General features: G+C 43.0%; 1 protein-coding gene across 9 annotated transcripts in view; it reads left to right on the top strand.

The window, feature by feature from the left end:
* Positions 1-14,771, top strand: part of FHIT (fragile histidine triad diadenosine triphosphatase) — a 620,602-nt gene extending 605,831 nt beyond the window's left edge. For all 9 annotated transcript variants that reach the window (XM_019280433.2, XM_010390178.3, XM_019280432.3 and 6 more), the window contains 2 exons: positions 6,880-6,983; positions 14,450-14,771. In XM_019280433.2, the coding sequence (XP_019135978.1) occupies positions 6,880-6,981 (102 nt within the window). In that variant the 3' untranslated portion in view covers positions 6,982-6,983; positions 14,450-14,771. The remainder of the gene's footprint in view (positions 1-6,879; positions 6,984-14,449) is intronic.
* Positions 14,772-18,555: the final 3,784 nt, after the last annotated feature.

Genomic DNA, 18,555 nt, shown 5'->3' with positions numbered 1-18,555 from the left:
CAGATGAGAAAATTATAGGATGTGGGTGTTCACTGTAAATTAGAGCAATTAAATTACAGCAGTTTTGTAGCTGTAATTAAATATGGAAATACGCCAAGAGATGCAGAAAGCACTGAACTGTCTGAGCTGCTCAGGCAGCTCAGAGGGGGAGCAGTGGAAAAGGGGCTTGGAAAGGGGCCCTGATCCCACAGCAGCTGGTGGGGGCAGAGAGGCCTCCAGCACTGTATTAACACAAAGTCAGGTAGGTCTCTTGTGTGGTCAAGGGGGAGCCTGCTGTGCTTGTTCTCTGCCTTGTTTTTGCCTTTCCTGGGCCCTGAGCAGAACAGGGGTGATGCTCAGCTGGAAGACAAGCCCAGGGCTGGGAGCTGCTGCAATGATTTCCCCCAGGCAGATAGAACAGGATGTGTAAGGCCATGTGATTCCAGCATCCCTGAGAAGCTGCTTCATGAAATCACTGTGTTTCATCCATTATTCTTTCATTTTACATTGCAAGTCAAGTCAGGACTTGAGCTGCAACTGAAGGAAATGAGATGGAGGCTCAGACTGGCAGAGGAGGGCACCTACCAAAAAGCTCACACTCCTTTCAGCAAGACAGCAGAGAGTGAGGAAAGGCTGGAGCATAGCAGGAGGTACAGATAATAGCAGTAAATGCTGCATTTAATCACATTGTGGGGTAGGGTGGAAATGAATTCTTATTAGGTTATAAGTGAAATACAAAGTGAAGTAAAAGGAAAGAAAGCACTGGGGAAAAAGAGCAAGGAGGTCAAGACCAGGGGGAACAGGGCAAAGGAAGCAATTCAGGAGTTAAGTTGTAAAAGCAGTACCAGAGGAGGCTTAGGTGGCTGGAAGTCATCACCAGGACCAGTATATCACCAAAGGGCTGAGGACCCGGAGCCAGCTCAGCCCTGGAGTTTGTCTCCCATGGGGTGGGATGCTCCACCACAGCTGCAGTGCAAGAACAGGAGCAGGAGTGTGCTCTGGAGTGTGTTGGTCACACAGCTCTGCTGCCGTAAGGGAGCTGGGGGAAGCAACGTGTAGCAGCCCTGGGATCAAGTTTGTCTCCAGCCTCTGGAAAAGGGTTTCTACTGGTGAGAAGAAATTAGATTTTCAGCCTCCTCATGGTTTATGTGTTAATCTGATGTTGAGATATCACTCTGAATATTTCACCACAGTGTAGGAGTTAAGTACAGAAAAGATGCCTGGGTATCTCAAGGTGTATTGGTAATAATGAACTGCAGCTGGGTAATGCCTAATCTCTGAATCAAGCCACTGGCAAAAATTCATTCTTTTTTTTTGTTAGCTGCTGGTTTTGATAATACTATATTTTATAATTGCTGAAGCAGCTGAGTTTTGTTATGTTGCTGCAGTTTTGTGTAATTACTCTCCATCACTATAATTTTTCTTTTAGTTAAATGCATTGGGGGTTATAAACTCTTAACTATCAACTATAAATATTCATGGAGAGTGAGAATAGTTCTAGCTACCATAAAAGCTTTTTCCCAATAGTTTTGGCTAGTGCAGTATATTTCCACAGGTTGCTTTTCTGGTGGTGTTATGGCATAAGTAGAAAAAAACATAATATACATATCACTTCAAGCAACAGCCAGTCATAGACCCAGGTCCCCTATAGTCTGCTGTGTTGAGAATTCTGGGCTCCTTCACAAAGGGCAAGAAGGAGAGGTCGCCCAATGTGAATGTGCTATAAAACAATATTGTGTTTCCCTTAAGAATTGCACTGATAAAAACATAGACCATTCTGCAGCACTAGCAACTTTAATAAAATAACATAAAGCACAGCTGTCAGGTCTGCCAGCATCTCACACTGGGAGACATGAGTGAGAAAATGAACACTTTTCACAAGCAGAAATATTCAAAGAGCTCCACTGTTTACATGTAATCAAGACTGACAGTCATAGATTATCAGTGGAAGAGCATTTTCTGCTTGAGGTGAAAGAAGAGGATAATTTATCAGGAAGCCCAAGAAGTCAGACATCAGTAATGATCTGCTTGAAGAAGGGCATATCTTAGAAATAGTGCATTTATTTGTACTGCAAGGCAAGAAGATGTTCACAGTTACAAACAAGAGTCTTGGTGCTTGAAGAATGTGGAGCAGATACAGTGTGTAATTTGCTGGGCAACTGCAATTAGAGAATTGACTAATGTGTGTCTCGGTGCTTGTTCAGAATATTAAAAGAAAAATTTAGCATAATAGAGATTGTCTAAAAGAGCTGTTCATGGTCTCTCATCCTGTTCCCTCCTTTTGGGGTTATCCAAGCTATGCTGAGGGGGTTCCCCACCATCCTGTTGATGCTCAGGATTCAGAGACACTCCTTTAGTGAGTGTCTACAAACACGTTTGGCTACAGAGAAGTCGGGCCTTTCTGAGTTTTGCAGTAAAACATTTTGTCCACCTGGTGCAATGCTTTTGCCTCACCTTTCTCTTAAGAAAACAGGCCAAGTACCAGTTGCTTTGAAACAGTAGCTAGTTTGGAGCCCTACAGAAAAGGTTTTATAGACTTGCCTTGCCTTGGCGTGCACTAGTTTGCAGAAGTAGAATTGTTGTACAGAAAGTATCACAAACTTCAAGCTAGTCTGTGTTTGGATATATCTGAGTAAGGATGTCAGCTCAGCTTATCCAGCTTTTACTGTCTGACAGGTAGGAAATATGGATAAGTCACTACTTCTTATGGATGGGTATCTGACAAATAGAGGCACTCTTTTTCCCTTTAGTTTGAGCAGAACCTTGGAGTGTTCTTGAGGTGCAAGAGAGCTTTGCTTCCTCAGTTTAATCCAAACTTACAATAGCAAGTCAGATGTTTGCAGATTCACAGCTGGGACTTGGATATGCATGTGAATATGAACGCACTCCGAGGCACAGAAGTCCCTAAGAAACAAGTATCAACAGTTATGTTTGTTTGCCACCTGAATTCTGAATCAGTACAATTTATAACTGAAATATCTATGTTCTTCTCTCCTGGAAGTAGCTTTACAAGTTAGCCAAAATACTAAGGAGACTTTCTTAACCTCTCTTTATTAAAACAAACAAACAAAAAAATTACATAAAGTAGCTTTAGCTTACAGAGGCACTCACAGGGAGAACTGAACCCGGTTGAAAAGTACTTTACATAAGAACACATTAAATAACCAGGTGAGACCAAACCCATCCATGATCACATTACCTTGTCACCATTAGAGATCCCTGGCAGATCCAGGAGATTTGAAGAACCAGTGAGGTGCACAGGTGGACCTGCATTGTGCTTTTCAGCTTCCATGGATTTGTAGTATGTGCAATCCCTGAGCTAGAGTTGGTATTGGCAAGCTTTATTTTGTCATCTGTTCGTTGGTGCTGTTGATCTTGAACCTGCAATATTTTTAGCATCCAGAACACCATGGAATGTTGTGGGGTTGGAATGGACCTTAAAGATCACCTAGTCCCAAACCACTTCTGCCATGGCCAGGGACACCTCCCACTAGACCAGGTTGCTCAAGGCCTTATCCAATGTGTCTGAACACTGCCAGGGTTGGGGCATCCACAACTTCCATGGGCAACCTGTGCCAGCATCTCAACACCCTCACAGTAAAAATGTTCTTCCTAATATCCAACCTAAATTTCCCCTATTTCAATTTGTACCCATTACTCCTTTTCCTATCACTACAATTCCTAATGAAGAGTCACTCTCCCTAGCCTGTGGGCCTCCTTCAGATACTGAAAGGTGCTGTGAGGTCTCCATGCAACCTTCTCTTCTCCAGGCTGAACAGCCCAAATTTTCTCAGCCTGTGTTCATAGAGAAGGTGCTTCTTGGCCTCCTCTGGACTCCTCATCTTGCAAGGTTATCCATAATTTAACTGTTCTGCATCAAAGTGGCTGGCTCTGTGGTTTGGCTTGTAGTAGAGCTGCAGGATGGTGGTGTCAGAGAAGGGTAGGCAGCCACCAGAGGTGGTTTTCCCAAGATCTCCAGTGTTAGTTTGGTAGTTATCAGAAACTGAGTGGCACTGGGGTGATAATTGCCGATTGCACCTCAGAAATGACTGGCACAGTAAGAGCTCTGAGCACACAGTAGTCCTGGGATCCTGTTTGGGGGTAGATGTAGCAATTTTATACTGAAATAATACTCATCTATAAGTCAGTTGAACAATGAATATGTTGGCTGCAGCAGTGATTTAACACCTCAGGCTGTTGTTTGACATTCTCAGTGTGCCCACAAAATGTGTAGGCACCTTTTCATTGAGAGAGGCTTGAGATGCCTGTGCTGAGCTCTGGCTGGGGCTGCTGTGTGTCTCGGGGCTGTGCACCGGCAGCCAGGGCTGCTGGGCTCTTCCAGGCAAGTTTCAAGATTCATTGCTGCTCCCTATACATCTGTTTTAACCTCAAGTCAAAGATTGATTATTTTTAAAGGTTAGCTGTTATGTAGCAGAAGAAACCCTCGCCTTTGCCAGCTTTGAGAAGTCACTGTGGTCTGTAACTGCACAGTTTTAATTTAGACAACAACAGCAGCCATTGCAGGTTAACCCTCCTTATTACTACTCACTTCAGTTTCTTTGAACAGGAAAATAATCACAACCTACAAGTCACACCCCCACTTTACCAGTGTCCACGGATGGAGCCAGCTCTCTCCTGGATTGTGCAGAAACAAGATAGCAAGGGAGAACAGCAGCCAAACCACATCACTAAAAGCAATTCTTGTGGGTTAAACAAGGAGACCTGGAGGAACTCGGGCAGCTCTCCCTTGCCCTCCAGCTTTTGCCTGCTGTGCCTACCCCCAGTGTTAGGTTGAATGAGCAAGACACTGCTTTTTTTCAGAGAACAGCTCACACCTCAGATTTACCACCACTTGCCTTGTCCTGGTGCATCCTCTTGTGAAGTGTGAGCATTCCTAGTCCATAGAAAGTACAGATGATGAATATTCTTTCCAACAACTCATTGCCAGGTCAGCTGTGGTATACACACCCTGTGGGTGTGTGCAGAGGGTGAGAGCAGACATGTGAACACAGGGCATGTGCTGGTAGTGTATAGCCTGTACCTGTCCCTGGCTTTTAAATCTTTCTCTCTAATTCTGTGGCATTATTACAAGATGGATTTATAACACACTTAGTGCTAACATAACAATGAAGATTAGTCTTCTATGAGTTGAACAGTAATACACTTTAATTTGCCTACAGCTACTGCATTGTATTGGCATGAAAGGAAATGGCTTTCTAATACAGCTTCATCTGCTGAGCAGGGAGAAATCTGTGCTGCAGAGTGTAAAACTACATAGGACTATAGCTGGCAGCAAAATTCAGAGTAGGAGAAACATAGTACAAATAAAAGTATTTGTGAGTTGGAGGTATGCTAACAATCCTAGTTTATTGCTAAACATGCCATATACAGTAATGCAGTTTGCTTGGCAGGTTCATGATGGCTTCATTTTTGTTTTTTCACCACTTCATCTTCCATACTAAAATTTGTCATGGAATAAAAGGTGTAAATTCATTAGTTTTCAACTTCATTTCATGACATTAACAAAATGTGGATGCTAAAAAGCGGGAGCAGAGGAATTTTCCAGCTGCTGAAGCATTTTGTGAAGTTTTCCTTTCTCATGCTTCAGCTGAGAAACAGTGAAAGATGGTTTTGTAAGCTAACTCTCTATCTTGCACCTGCACGGTCTTGTTTTGGTTTATTGAAGAAAATATTTTGAAATAGGCGTCGTAGCATTCAGCCAATCACTCTGGGAGGTGTACGGTCAAGCAGCCAATAATGTAATTTCTCTATTGCGCACCAAGTTATATAAACGAGGTGATAATTAATTAAATAATCCTACTTTATCCTGGAATTCCGTGTGGTGATTATTGCCGTCCCTGGGGACAACAGCGACATCAAAAAGTTGATATTATGAAGTTCCTTAGAAGTGCTGGTGCTGTTAATGCAATCTGTGCTCTAAACCTAGAGAACCACTGGAATCTCAATACTTAATCCATTAAGTAAATGTTTCTGCTGTATGGTGTAAATGCTGCCTTCACTTGACAAATGTCAGGTGTTCTTTGAATGGATGTGTGCACAAATAGTCACTGAAGTGCCAGTATTTACCATGATATGGAACTCCCCTCTTCAGGAAAGCAGCAAAGCCATCAGCTTCTCCCTTATTCTTGAGTGGCAAAGGAAGAAATTATCATGTCTGGGACAATGTCATGTAATAGTTACTGCATATGGGATAGAGTGAATTTTTGTGGTCATAGTGTGCAAGTTGGACACAAAAATTATATGTTTCTTATACTTTTCCAAGAAATCAATGAAATATAATTATGCTTAAAACAACAGGTTTTGTTTCTAGACCAGGGATGTGTCTTGCTTTCAACAATGGGAGGGAAGGATTAATAACTTGCATGCAGAGAGGGAATGAAAAAAAGTATTAATATAAACTGCTTGTGGGAAACAGTTGCAACAGGGCCTTGTTATCACAATAGGTCTTTGATAGGAAAGCTTGGCCTCATGGGCAGAGGAAAAGACAGAGAGAAAAATTTACAGGAAATTCTGACGAGATGTCCAGCTCACTCCACTGGTGTGGTGGGTGCTTCAAAGTAACTGAGTGTTATCCTATTGTTTTACATTCCAGCTTTGCATCAAAGACTCACAAGGTGTCTGACCATCAGCCCACGAAGCTGAGCCTGTCACTGCCTGTCACTCACCCTGACACCTGGTGTTGTCCTTGTAAATGCAGCAGAGCCAGTTAACCCCTGTCACCACTCTAGGCCAGCAACCTTCACGCTTCCTCTCTTCATCACCAGCTCCATCCATCCTGAAGACACGTGGACCAGTTAGATTGATTGCCCTAAAATTGATACTAAAACTGGAAAAAAAAAATCAACAGACTTTTTTTTTCTTCTTTCTCCCTCAAAAAAGTTGCAACGACATGACAAAGAGGATTCCCCTGACAAGTGGAGGACAGAAGAAGAAATGGCAGCTGAAGCAGAAATTCTGAAGAAGTATTTCCAGGAAAATTAGAGGTAATGGTTTGAATGTTGACTTCTGCAACACCCAAAACTCTGCTCAAGCCTCCAGAGGCTTCTTGAGGACAGCAGGGAAAATACCTAGAATGGAACAAAAGAAACCAAAGCTCTTAGGTTTGTGTTGTTTCCAAAAGGACACAGCACTCCAACAGCAGCTGAAATAACATGCTCCTTCTTGAACAAATCAGCACCATCCTGCATTTTTTTTCCAGACAGCAAAAATAGTAGTGTATCTGGAAATGAGAACCATCAGCACTTACTTAAGAGGAGACTTTAACCTAGCATATCCTCCCTTTGTTTTCAGGACAGAAAATAGCCCGGGTACAAAGAGCTAGAATTGGTGTGTCTGTGTACAGCCACATATGCATATGCACCTATACATACAAAATTGCATCAGAATTCAGACTATAGAGCGGATAAGCAAATACTAACTTCACCTGTCAAGTATTAAATGATCCGATCAGTTCAACTTCCAAAACTAAGCCTGATGGAAAACTGCCTGTTCTGCTAAATTTTCCACTGGTCCTAAAAGAAAAAAAAAATATTTGCAGGGAGGAATAGAAAAGAAAAAACACTTGGCAAACACTAACATTGGTCTCTAGAAACTGAGAGTTTTTCATTCTGTACCTGGAGTCCCAGGAGCCAGATTCTTCCAGCAGAAATGAACTGGCCCCCGGAGATCAATGTGAGTTAGGCTGGGATGTAACGCTGCAGCAAGGACGCCAAAAGCTCCCTCTCCCCTGCTCCCCATATGCTGTTTGCCATCATCCAGCACTCTCACTTCTCTGTCATTTCTGTCTGTTTCATGTTTTTCCTCTGATAACCAAAATCCCATAAATAACCCTCCTCTCTCTGTGTGACTCACTGCTTGCAGCCCAGCTTGAGAAATCTTGAACTAAACTGTGCATTGTATGCGTGGCACACTTACGTGGCAGCTCTCATCTCCTGTGCCATTCTGCCATTTGGATGGCATTTTGGATGACTCCATTTGGAGTTCATCAGACTGCCTCTTCCATTTTTTCTTGCATCATGACCATGCTCTTGTCTTCTCCAGCCAAAGTAGCTATGCCAACCGTTCTGTGGATGGGTATAGAAAAAGCCATGTAACACATGTAATTCCCATCTGTGAAGAAAATTTCTCCCCAGCAGCTGGGATCTCCAGGGTTTGGAGCAGCAGGGTTTGGGCTACACAGTCACATTTCTGCAGTGGCTGCTGGAGTTGCATTTAGACACCCACTTTTAACCTTCTCAGAAATAAGCTGCTCAAAAATGAATTACTTAGCCAGGAAGAGCATATTCTTGGTAATGCACGTGTAAGCACCCTTCTCTAACAGAGGCATTGTGTGGTGCTTCATCTATGGCACAGCAACAAATGAGCAGTACTTAGGGGAAAATGACACATCCCTATTCCAGTGTGATATTGTTTCCCTTTATTGATTTGGTAGGTTTGGGAGGGATTTTTTTTTTGGTCTGGTCAGAAATTAATTGGAAATGTGGTTTTTTCTAGAGATTCTCAAATGGGTTGGAATTAAATCCCCACATATCAATAAAATGTTCTTTATCTCTTCTGATACTAAACACAAAGCTGGATATATAAATTCATTCCTGCAAGCAAATTCATGTGGCTGGACATCTATTTCCATTTATTATGAAAATGAATCAGCATGTGTCTGCATGGATGACCTCTTGATACATTTCCCATGATATTAAGGTCATTACCTTTCCTAGAACAAACTGGTAAATTAAATCTTCCTGGCATCATTATCATGAGAGTGCCTAGTACAGGCAGTCCTTCCAACCCTTGATTCCCAACACTGGGCATCACTGCCAATCTCTTCTCCCTGACATTATTTTGCTTCTGAGGTTTAAGGCTCTGAACCTGAGACAAAGGTTCTCTGCACCTTCTGTATTTCTCAGCCTTTACCTTCTCTCTTAACCTTGCTTCTAAAGTGATGAAGATTGAAAACTTTTGTCAAGTTAACAAGGTTATATGCATCCTTCTTTGAAGCTATTTTTGAATTTCACCTACAAATGATTTATTTTGCCATTTGTATGTTTACCTGAATGACACTTGACTTGAGGTTTTTTCATGCAGCACAGGGAAAGTCAGAAAGAGCTGAATGTGGGTGTTCTGCAGCCAATAAGTAGAAATTTTAAAGGCCTCATGCATTATTTTTCTACTTCACTGTTTTGTTCAAAGAAGCCCAGATTAGCTAGATTAGCCTGGGCAGACCAAGCTGTGTTTTAGGGCTTTTCCAGCTACCCTTCCATTTATCACAAGTCCTTCACCACCTGCCACAACTCCTATATGACTGGACTAGGTAGAGTAGCACCTTTTACCTGTATTTAGAGACTATCTGATCAAGAAGGACTTGCAAGTAACTTTTCTTTCCCCTAAGAAATACTTGAATAAGGCAAGAAGCTCTTGGTTCTCTCCCTACTTCATTTGCTGCTGCTGATCCCTCTTGGCTGGCTGACTGACTACAGTTAATTGCATCTACGTCAGTCCCCAGATGACCCAAGATATCCACCCACTTGCTTAAAGAAATTAACCCATTTAGCCTTGCTAAGTTTCTACCCTTGAGAAAATTATTATCTTTAAATCTTTTGTGTGTGCAATTGCCTGGAGTGTATGAAACTGAAATCAGTGAGTGAATTTGTGTTTTGCATGTGTTTCTGGTATTCCCCCGGGTTTCCCCATGCCAGTGTATCCCACCTCATTAGAAGGACTTGTCACTTCTTGAACAACCCCAGCAAGTGCAGGCTCTGCTCACAGAACTGTGTCTGCAGAGCTGAAGTTCTGGAGAACGCCACATGACTCCAGAAGAGAGAAAGAAAAGGAAAGAAAAGCTTTCTGGGGGGAGGATATTTAATACAGAATTTCCCCACTTAATCACTCTCTTGCTTAGCAGCACCAAGAGTTTACCTCTTTAGAATCTCTTTGGGAGCTGTTTCTCATTCCGTGTTGGCTGTCCTATGGTAAGTTGTGTTTGATAACTTGGTTGTTTCTTGAGGTGGATCCACAGGGAAAAAGTCTTTACTCAAAGAGCAGGATTTGATGCAGCACCTTAATTTCCAAGCCTATTTTCAGATGCGCCTTTTGAATTTTCTATCTATGTATAGCTGAGTGTTTTGATAGTCTGTTTTGTGCATTTTAAATTGCACATGCCAGCAAAAAGGCTAAAGATTAAAAGACTTACTAACCTTCAGATAGTATGTGAAAAATGTTTCTCTTCAAAGGCAGTTTCGCTCTGTGTTGTTATTTCTGAAGGAAGAACCAGGCTGCACAAGTTTCAGTAGATGTTTTCCTATTGCTGAAGTAATACTTTTATGCCATTAGAAAAGTAGTCAGTCTTAAGTACCATGTCAAAATGTACCTTTGCATAAAGAAGTTGACAGTGATATTCTGTTGCCAAGTGCTTGGAGTTACAAATATTCGACAGCTTTTAATTGCTTGACCACCTGAATATTTTGTGTCCTGCAACATGCCAAATTCTTGTAAAAATCCCTCCAAATAATGTGTCCTGCACAGTCTTGCAAGACTTCTGATGTCAGTTCTCCCCCTTGTCCCCAGTCTGGCAATGTTTCTGGATAATATAGTTGTTCCAGCTTTTCTGGAGAGTATAAATTTTGTTCTTTTTTTCCCCACTCATTCTTTGAGAGCACTCATCCTGCCTCAGAGCTGCCTGTTCTGCACCAAGATCTCGGCATGTGTGGAAAAATGCTGTTCTGTTGACTTCAGCAGGGAAATTACCACTGATAGCAGCAGCTGGCTAGGGGGAATTTAAACTGGCAATTTGAATTGCATCTGATTTTGCTCCAGCACCTCTGGAGTGTGACAATCCATGCTGCATGCATGAGCGTGAACACCAGAGAAATCCCATCACTTGCCTTAAATTTAGGCAAGTATGAAAAAATTACTTGCAACACCCATCTTTGCTTGTTTTTCTGTAAGAAAAACCCTCCTATTATTTCTGGTACTTTAAACTGCATAAACCCACAAAATAATGGCTATGCCTGCGATCCACAGAGTGCATCCAGGACGCAGTGAGGACACAGTCTGCCCCAGAAGATGCTGTACCTGCACTGTGGGCCACAGAGCAGGTTGTCCCCTGGGTAGGCACCACAGTGACAACACAGGCATGGTCAGAGGTATTTTTTGCACTAGGCGCTGCCTTTTGGCAAAGCAGAATTCCTGGGCACTTGTGAAAAACACAGCATGCTGTGGTAAGGGACATGGGAGCAGGGACAAGGCGTGCAGCAAGCAGAGACCCTCAGTAGTTTCAGAGCCTCACTGCATAAGCAGGGCAACCTTTTGAGTGCTTACACTGGAGTTAGAGTGAAGGTGGTGCCAGGGCCTGGGCAATTCTCAGAGGACATGGTCTAGGAGCTGTTTGTGTGTAATCGTGAAGTAAATACACATCCCAGTAATCTGCTATAGATTTCTCTGCACTCCAGACTTAAGTGCTATTAATTACATCCTCCACTCAGAGGCCTCCAAGAAGCATTAATTAGAAAGCAGGAGCTGGCAGCTTGCTTGTCTGTGTGAAACTATTATGACCTGAGAATGAAGTATAAGCTTAAAGAAACCCATGTTTTATGAAGGTCACCTTGAAAAACATCATAACAATCTGTCAGAAGAGAATGCAGCACTCCAAGTGTGCATTTCAGTGTGACATTATGCTTTAAGTAGTTGGAAATAGCTAAGAGAAGATGGATCAGATCATAGGGTCTGTGCTTTTCCACCCAAAATTCTCTTTTTTCAGCAGTAAGTACATATAATGTTTTTGTCATTTCAATGGGATGAAAGGAAAGTTAATTATCAACACAAATCCAACAAACATAATCTGGCCCTTGCTGATATTTTTTAAGTGTAAAATATCCAGACCCTCCAACTCTGCAGAAGGGAGAAGGTTTATACACAGGAATTACATTACCTCTTCAAGAGAAGGTGTAAACAGCCAGAAGTGGTGCAGTGACTGTGTACAGCAGTGACACCCAGACTAGAAAGCTCAGGGCAGAAGGCTTCCCCAAATAAATGTGGTGTGCTAATGCACAGCGGCCTCAGTGTCGAGGTTGATTATTTTTCTGGTTGAAGCATATGATTATTTCTTATGAAAACAGAGCTGCAGGAGAGCTAACTAGAGTTATAAATGAATGTCATCCTCTTGTGGGAGGGAATAATGTTGCCCTCACACCCATTCCAGGGCTCTCTTTTGAGGCTGGCAGTAGTACTGCCCTGAAAGTTATACACCTCATTCTCTGGACTTTCATTTCCCTATAGGTGGCCATTTAATTCAGCTGTCCAGTACATGAATTCCATACAGCACTGCTTGGATCCTGTAATTATAGCTACAGTAGAAACATCAGGGCCAGAGACACGAACACGATTGCACAGCATAAAGGCAAAGCAGCAAATGTGTTACTGTTGGTGAAGAAAGCTGCCAGCCAAATGTTCTCTTAACCTGCTCATCCAGCAGCCTGAATGCCTACCTGGGCTGCCTGTCAAAACCAAATATTGTCAGTGTGATCAGTTCTTGATTCATCGTTGGCTTTGTGTGTCACATTGTATGAGAAGAAAATGGGGAAAGCCGAGCATAAGTGATGGACATTTGTCCCAGGACCTGGGGTAAAAGAGCTGGGGTGCAGGACAACGCTGAGCTTCAAGTAAGGATGATATCAGTATTTTTACACCCAAACCTGTGCTAAAATGGTGCTAATCTCTTGCCCCCAAAGCTGCCAGAGGATGCTCTTACTGAGGAGCCAGGCCCTCCTTGAAGCAGATTCACGAAACACGTGCCAAGTGATTCACAGGCTGCCATCAAACTGTCAGTCAGAAGGGGCTTACAATGGAAACTGTTGCTCAAAATGCCGTGGGAATGGGAAACATATGTTTCAGTGAGAAAAGACAATCAAACAAAGAAGTGGGTGGCTGGGGAATTGCAGCCACAACAGCAGCAAGATCCGAGCCTCGTGTGCAGCCCTGGGGAGTGAGTTCGGGGGCCGTGCCCTCGTCTAACACTTGGGTAACAGCTTTGTGTTTAATAAGCTGAAATAATTTTCCCAGTATTGAAGCCAGCTCTAAACATGTTCTGAAGTAAAGGTACAAAACTGAAGATACCAAGCCAAAAGCCCATTTCATGCTCAATTATTAGCAAAGGTTTGTATCATGGTATCCTGTTGCTGTAGCTGCTGCATAATAGAACTGCCCAGAGAGACATTCAAACCAGCAACTCGAACATGACCTCAAAGCTTGAACACTGCCTTTGTGTGAATGTCAGTATCTAGGCTGTGTAGGTGGAAAGGCATTAATGACTCCTCCAGTAAGTAGTTATTTGAGAAAGGAAGAGGCTGATGGATGTTGGAAATGTGTTGGACTGAGCGTACTTGAGTCTCTGTTGTTTGCCAGGATATCAGTCTCTACACAAAGCAGAGGTATTGCAGGGATAAACTCAACTGCCCCATTTGTGTCAGTACCTGGGGCTGCTGCGAGCCTTCAGCTACCACTGCAGTAGCAACTGTGCCGTGAGTTTGTGCATGGATTTCACACACAGCTTCCACAGCTGTCAGGCTCTCAGCATTTCTATTTCTCTGCTTCAGGAACACCTTCTACATCTGTCATGGCACCTATTACAGGTCTTTTACTAGGATGGACCACCAAGAGATGCATAAAATTGGAGCAGACATGGCAAGAAATGCCCCATTCATTCTCCAGCGTGGGAGGCTGGGGGCATTTTCAGGGTGATGGTCCCAAATCACCAGTGTGTCATTCCTTGGCATTAGGCAGAGTCCCACCACAGGGTCAGAATGGATGAGGATATACAAGAGATGATAGTCTTGAAAGATTATTTGTAGGAGCTTATATAAGAGATCATGAGCCCCAAAGAGTCTTGTATGAGGTTATTATAGCAAAATAGGTTTGAAGAGTAAGAAGCTGGATTTGATGACACAAGATGCCCTTTCTAATCCTTTGTTCCTATGAGGAGCAGTCAACAGAGCTGGGGACTGTGCTGTCTTACTCAGGGGCATCAGAGAGGTGGCCTCACTTCATGTTTGTTTTTTGTAAAATGATCCTGACCTCCATCCAAGGTCGCTTTGTGAGTTAGGAATGAAAAGCCCGATATGAAAGGCAGGCATTAGTATTATTTGGAAGTGCGGTTTATTGAAAAAGCAGATAATAAATCAAACAAATCTCTTTCTTGCTCTGGTAAATAATTTTTAAATAGTTGCATGCAAGGCTTTTCTCCTTTCTCTGTTGCAAAGGCTGTAATAGGAGCTGCAATGTGCTGTGTGGGGGTTTAACACTGAATACCTCCTTTTGCCTATTGCTGTCAGTGACTCCTGTCAGAACACACTAATGAGCACCTAAGTTGTTAGTAATAAACAGCCTCACATTTTGTCTTACTAACAAAGATCTAAGCTGCTATTATATGTAATGATCTGTTATGTTTGATATTTCTCAGGTAACAAAGTATTTGGAACACATCCCATGACATCAGAAAGTCCCCAGAAAGAACGACCTCATTCCCCAGTTCTCAGTGGCCCTGGAGCTGCAGCTCAATAATTTTATTATGTTCTACAAATATGGGATTCTTCTATGAAAAATTTTATTGGACCTTTGGATATCATCAAGGTTGAATTCCAGCTAAGACAACTAAACAGCACTGGTTTAAAATATTGCTCTGAATTGTAACTTATATTTTTCTGAATTGTGTACTTGGGAATGAATCTTTTTAAATTGTCCCTTGGCCTAAATAGAAATAAAGTTCCAGGAAAATCAGGTAACTACTATGTTCAGGTACTTTATAAAAGTGTTTACTCCATGTTGTGCTCTTTGATTCAGTTATTGTTATTATATGTAGGGTATTTTATCATAGAACAATTAGATATTTTAGCAGTATGGCAATTCCTACAAAACAAGGCTTTGTTACAGACTAGCCAAGATAAACTTGGAGAGCTGTTTTTTTCTTCAGATGAGTTTATAACAAGAAATATTAAGCTTCCTGAGATCTTTCTTTTCTCTGTTCTTTTAATACATTATGACAAGGCTTCTGGAGCTTTAAGTGATAAAAAACACTTCAGTAAAACAATTAATATGTGAAGTTGCTCATGGGATAGTAATCACATTAGGGTTAGACTAGCATGAATGGCTGCTTCCAGCAACAAACAGCACGTGGGAGCCACCCACGTGGAACAATCTCTCGGCAAGAAATGCTGTGTTCAGAACCCCACACAGGAAGAAACCCACCATGGGTTAGTTGTTGATTGCTAACACGTAATACAGGAAAAGTAGTCAAACAACAGATGGAAGAGAGAAGACATGAGACAGCAAGATTTGCATGAAAAGAGCACCCATAATCCTTCTCTGGAACTGCAGGGAAGCAAGCAACCAAAGCTTTCTGTGTCCCCCAAATTCAGGATGAAAAACAAAATGCTCCCAAGTCTTTCAATAAGAGCCATGCTGAGGGAGGCCATAGGGTGCAGAGTCTACCTGAGGGCTTGAGGAGGTCAGGCTCAGGTCCAAACCAGAGCCTAGTAGAGCTTTGCCTGCTTGGCAGCACAGTGTGATCATGTTCAGAACAAATTAAACTGTTCCATGATAGTCTGTCCTGGAGTGTTACAACCCTACCTGAGAAGTATGAAAATGCACAGTGGATGAATTCTCTTAATTTTCCCCGAGTCTCTCTCTCTGCTCTGTACTGCAGAGCCATTCAGTCCATTGGCTTGAAGTCTTTATGCTTGTCAAATATAAATAGAAATACTAGAACAAAATGACTGATGTTTGTTTCCAGTTTTTACTGTGGTGCTATTTAAATATTGCTCCTGAAAACCACTTTGATTCAAAGACTTACCATGACCCAGTGTGGCCCCCAATATCTTCCATTAGCCCTTTTAAAAACTGTACAGATTGTAACACTATTTCTTTTTCCGTGCAGAGTAAATGAAAAGTCCATTTTGATGGTGTCTGCACTTTTTAGACCCTGAGCAAGGGCTGAATAAACAGGAAATGAAGGTCAGGGAGCAAGAAGCGACAGAGAAGCTAAGGTGAGCAGACAGAATGGTCAAAGATGCTGGCAAATGGGCCAACACAAGTGGTTGTCCTTTTGCACTTAAGCATTTCAAGTAGCTGTGATTTCACATAGAAGGAAGACAATAGTTGTGCTGCTGGGGAACACTAAAAGAAAAACCTCAGTATCAGTTACATTTGCAAGATATTTTCAAACCTGGTGCTAAATGGCTTCCTATTTAGTATGGAATATTCTGTATTAATTCTGTAGCCTGAGCGGGCGCCGCGCCAAGCATTTTGCATGGGGGCTGCAGAGCAGATGAGTGCTGAGCTCCATGGAAGATTTCATTTGTGTAAATGAGGAGGCCGTTATCACAGCACTAAAGGTCCTGTTTTTAAAAAAAGCCTCCTGTGACATTATGCACAAACCAACCTATTTATGCAGCATGAAAATATTTATGTGCTTCGCTCCAGCTTAAAAAGGGAATTTGCAATAGATGAGGGACATGAGAAAGGATTGGAGTGAGAGATAAGGAGAGATTAGAAAAGGCAGATCATGAAGTACATGACATCCTGCAGCAGTATGTGGAGTAAACCCTTGCCTTTTTTTTAAGACATGGGCCTTGGAGATGGTGTATGGATCATTTATATGTTTCTTACAGACTTAATTTTCAACAGGCAGGAAGCTGTATGCAGAGATGCAGTTGCTGGAAATGTGAGGAGATGCTGTGCTAAAGGCATTGATGGCCTTTGTAACCATCTTTGTCCTTTTCAACCTTCATCTCTCACCTTTATGGGGGTAGTGCCTGGGGCTTGTCTTTGGGCTGGGGAATGCTGCAGTGCTGAGCTCCCTCATCCAAAGCAGGAAACAAGGGAAAAATCACCTTTGCAGTGGCTCAGATGGACATGGCACAGGATGAGTGGTCCCAAAGGGGTGGCTTCAAAACAGGACAGAGTTCAGAGCCTCGTTCCCTGTCCTTACACACACGAAAATTTCCCAGACTTTTTCAATTTCTAAGAGTTTTTCCTGAAGCAGCAGTTCCTCTGAAGGCTGCAAGGCTTTGCCTCTATTTCCATGAGTAAACCAGCAGTGGCTCAGCCACAGTGCTCACTGACTGGTAGAAGCAGGTCAGGAGCAGGATGTTGCTCCACATGTCCTCTGTTCCCTGACTGTCCTGGAACAGGAATTGCAGAAGAGGTGTCTCAGGACACACACAGGAAAACAGATGGGTTATTGGGAGCACACATCTGATGGGGACACATCAGCCCGTGCATCCACTTCCTGCCATGCCAGGCAGCTCAAATACTTTCAGCAAAGGGTATGAGTGCATGAGGATGTTTGTTACTTGTCTTTTAGCAATTCAGCATTGTTCTTGCTCCAGATGCAGATGTACCAGCTCCAGGTTCTCCATGGGACAGCTGCTGCCACCCCAGGCAGCTCAAAATGGTTGTGTGCTGACAGATCAACGGGCTGGGGGTGGGCCGTGTCAGCTCCTTGAAGACTTTGTGTGTTAATTCAGAAATCTATGCTGCTTCTAATCTCCCCCAGCACACATTCACCCAGCCACCAGGTATCCAGCTCTCTTTTGATTCTGTGCTCAAATAACCCAGTGGTTTGTTTTTAATTAATGTTGGAGAGAATGGAAAATGTTCTGTTGGTCTCTCTGCGAGCCTGACTTGGCTGCAGACTCAGGCCGATGCCAAGACAGCGGGTCCTGGCTGCAATGGGGAGAGTCAAGGTCAGCTCCTGGCATGTGACAGTACCCTGAAATGTGGCCAGGGACTGAGCACTCCTGAAATAAAAATACCTGAATCCATGTGGGATCTGGGGTGATCTCATACCCAGCTGTAAATCAATCAAAATCTTAATGCCCCAGTACCCACAGAGCTAATGAAAAACTTTCAAGCCCAAATACACACATAGTGACAGCCATGAAAGTACCAAAATAATTTCTGTGTCAGCTTTCTGTGTCCTCCTATCCACTCCCCACCTCTCACTGTCACTGTGGTCGATGGCTACTGAAAAGCCTTGTCCGATTCCCGCATCTGGTTCCTGACGTGCAGGCCAGCAACACTGTGAAGGAGAAAATGCTGCTGTTCATGTAAGCTGTCGTGTGTGTTGGCAGGGCTGTGAGTTTCAGAACAGAGTGATATATTTCAGCTCTTGTGAAATTTCTGAATAATCAGCTCATCAAAAAATATCATGCAGAGTTCCCTTGTAGTCCTCTCCAACTTGCCACCTCTCCTGCCAATAGCTCCGTAGGGTGACCACAGCTTGGCAGAGCCCATTAGCAGAGCTCTGCACAATCACTCATGAGTAGAGCTGGCTGGAAAATACAGTTTTCCCTCCTGAAAAAAAAAGAAGATGAGGTGGGGCAGAGGGTGTGTTTGACTCGGCATTTCAGGATGAAGATTTTCCCCACTGCTCTCTCCAGAACCCTCTTCTGCTCCCCCACTGCACCTCACCCTTTTTCCTCCTTTAGAAGATGACTCCAAGAAAATAAAAATTCAGCTTAAAATGGCAGTGGATGCTGTTCGATCTGCTGGTGACTCCTCCTGGCC

The sequence above is a fragment of the Corvus cornix genome, chromosome 12 (assembly GCF_000738735.6).
Source record: "Corvus cornix cornix isolate S_Up_H32 chromosome 12, ASM73873v5, whole genome shotgun sequence".
Taxonomy (NCBI): Eukaryota; Metazoa; Chordata; class Aves; order Passeriformes; family Corvidae; genus Corvus; species Corvus cornix.
The sequence above is the reverse complement of the archived record's forward strand: the minus strand, read 5'-3'. Positions and strand labels throughout refer to the sequence as shown.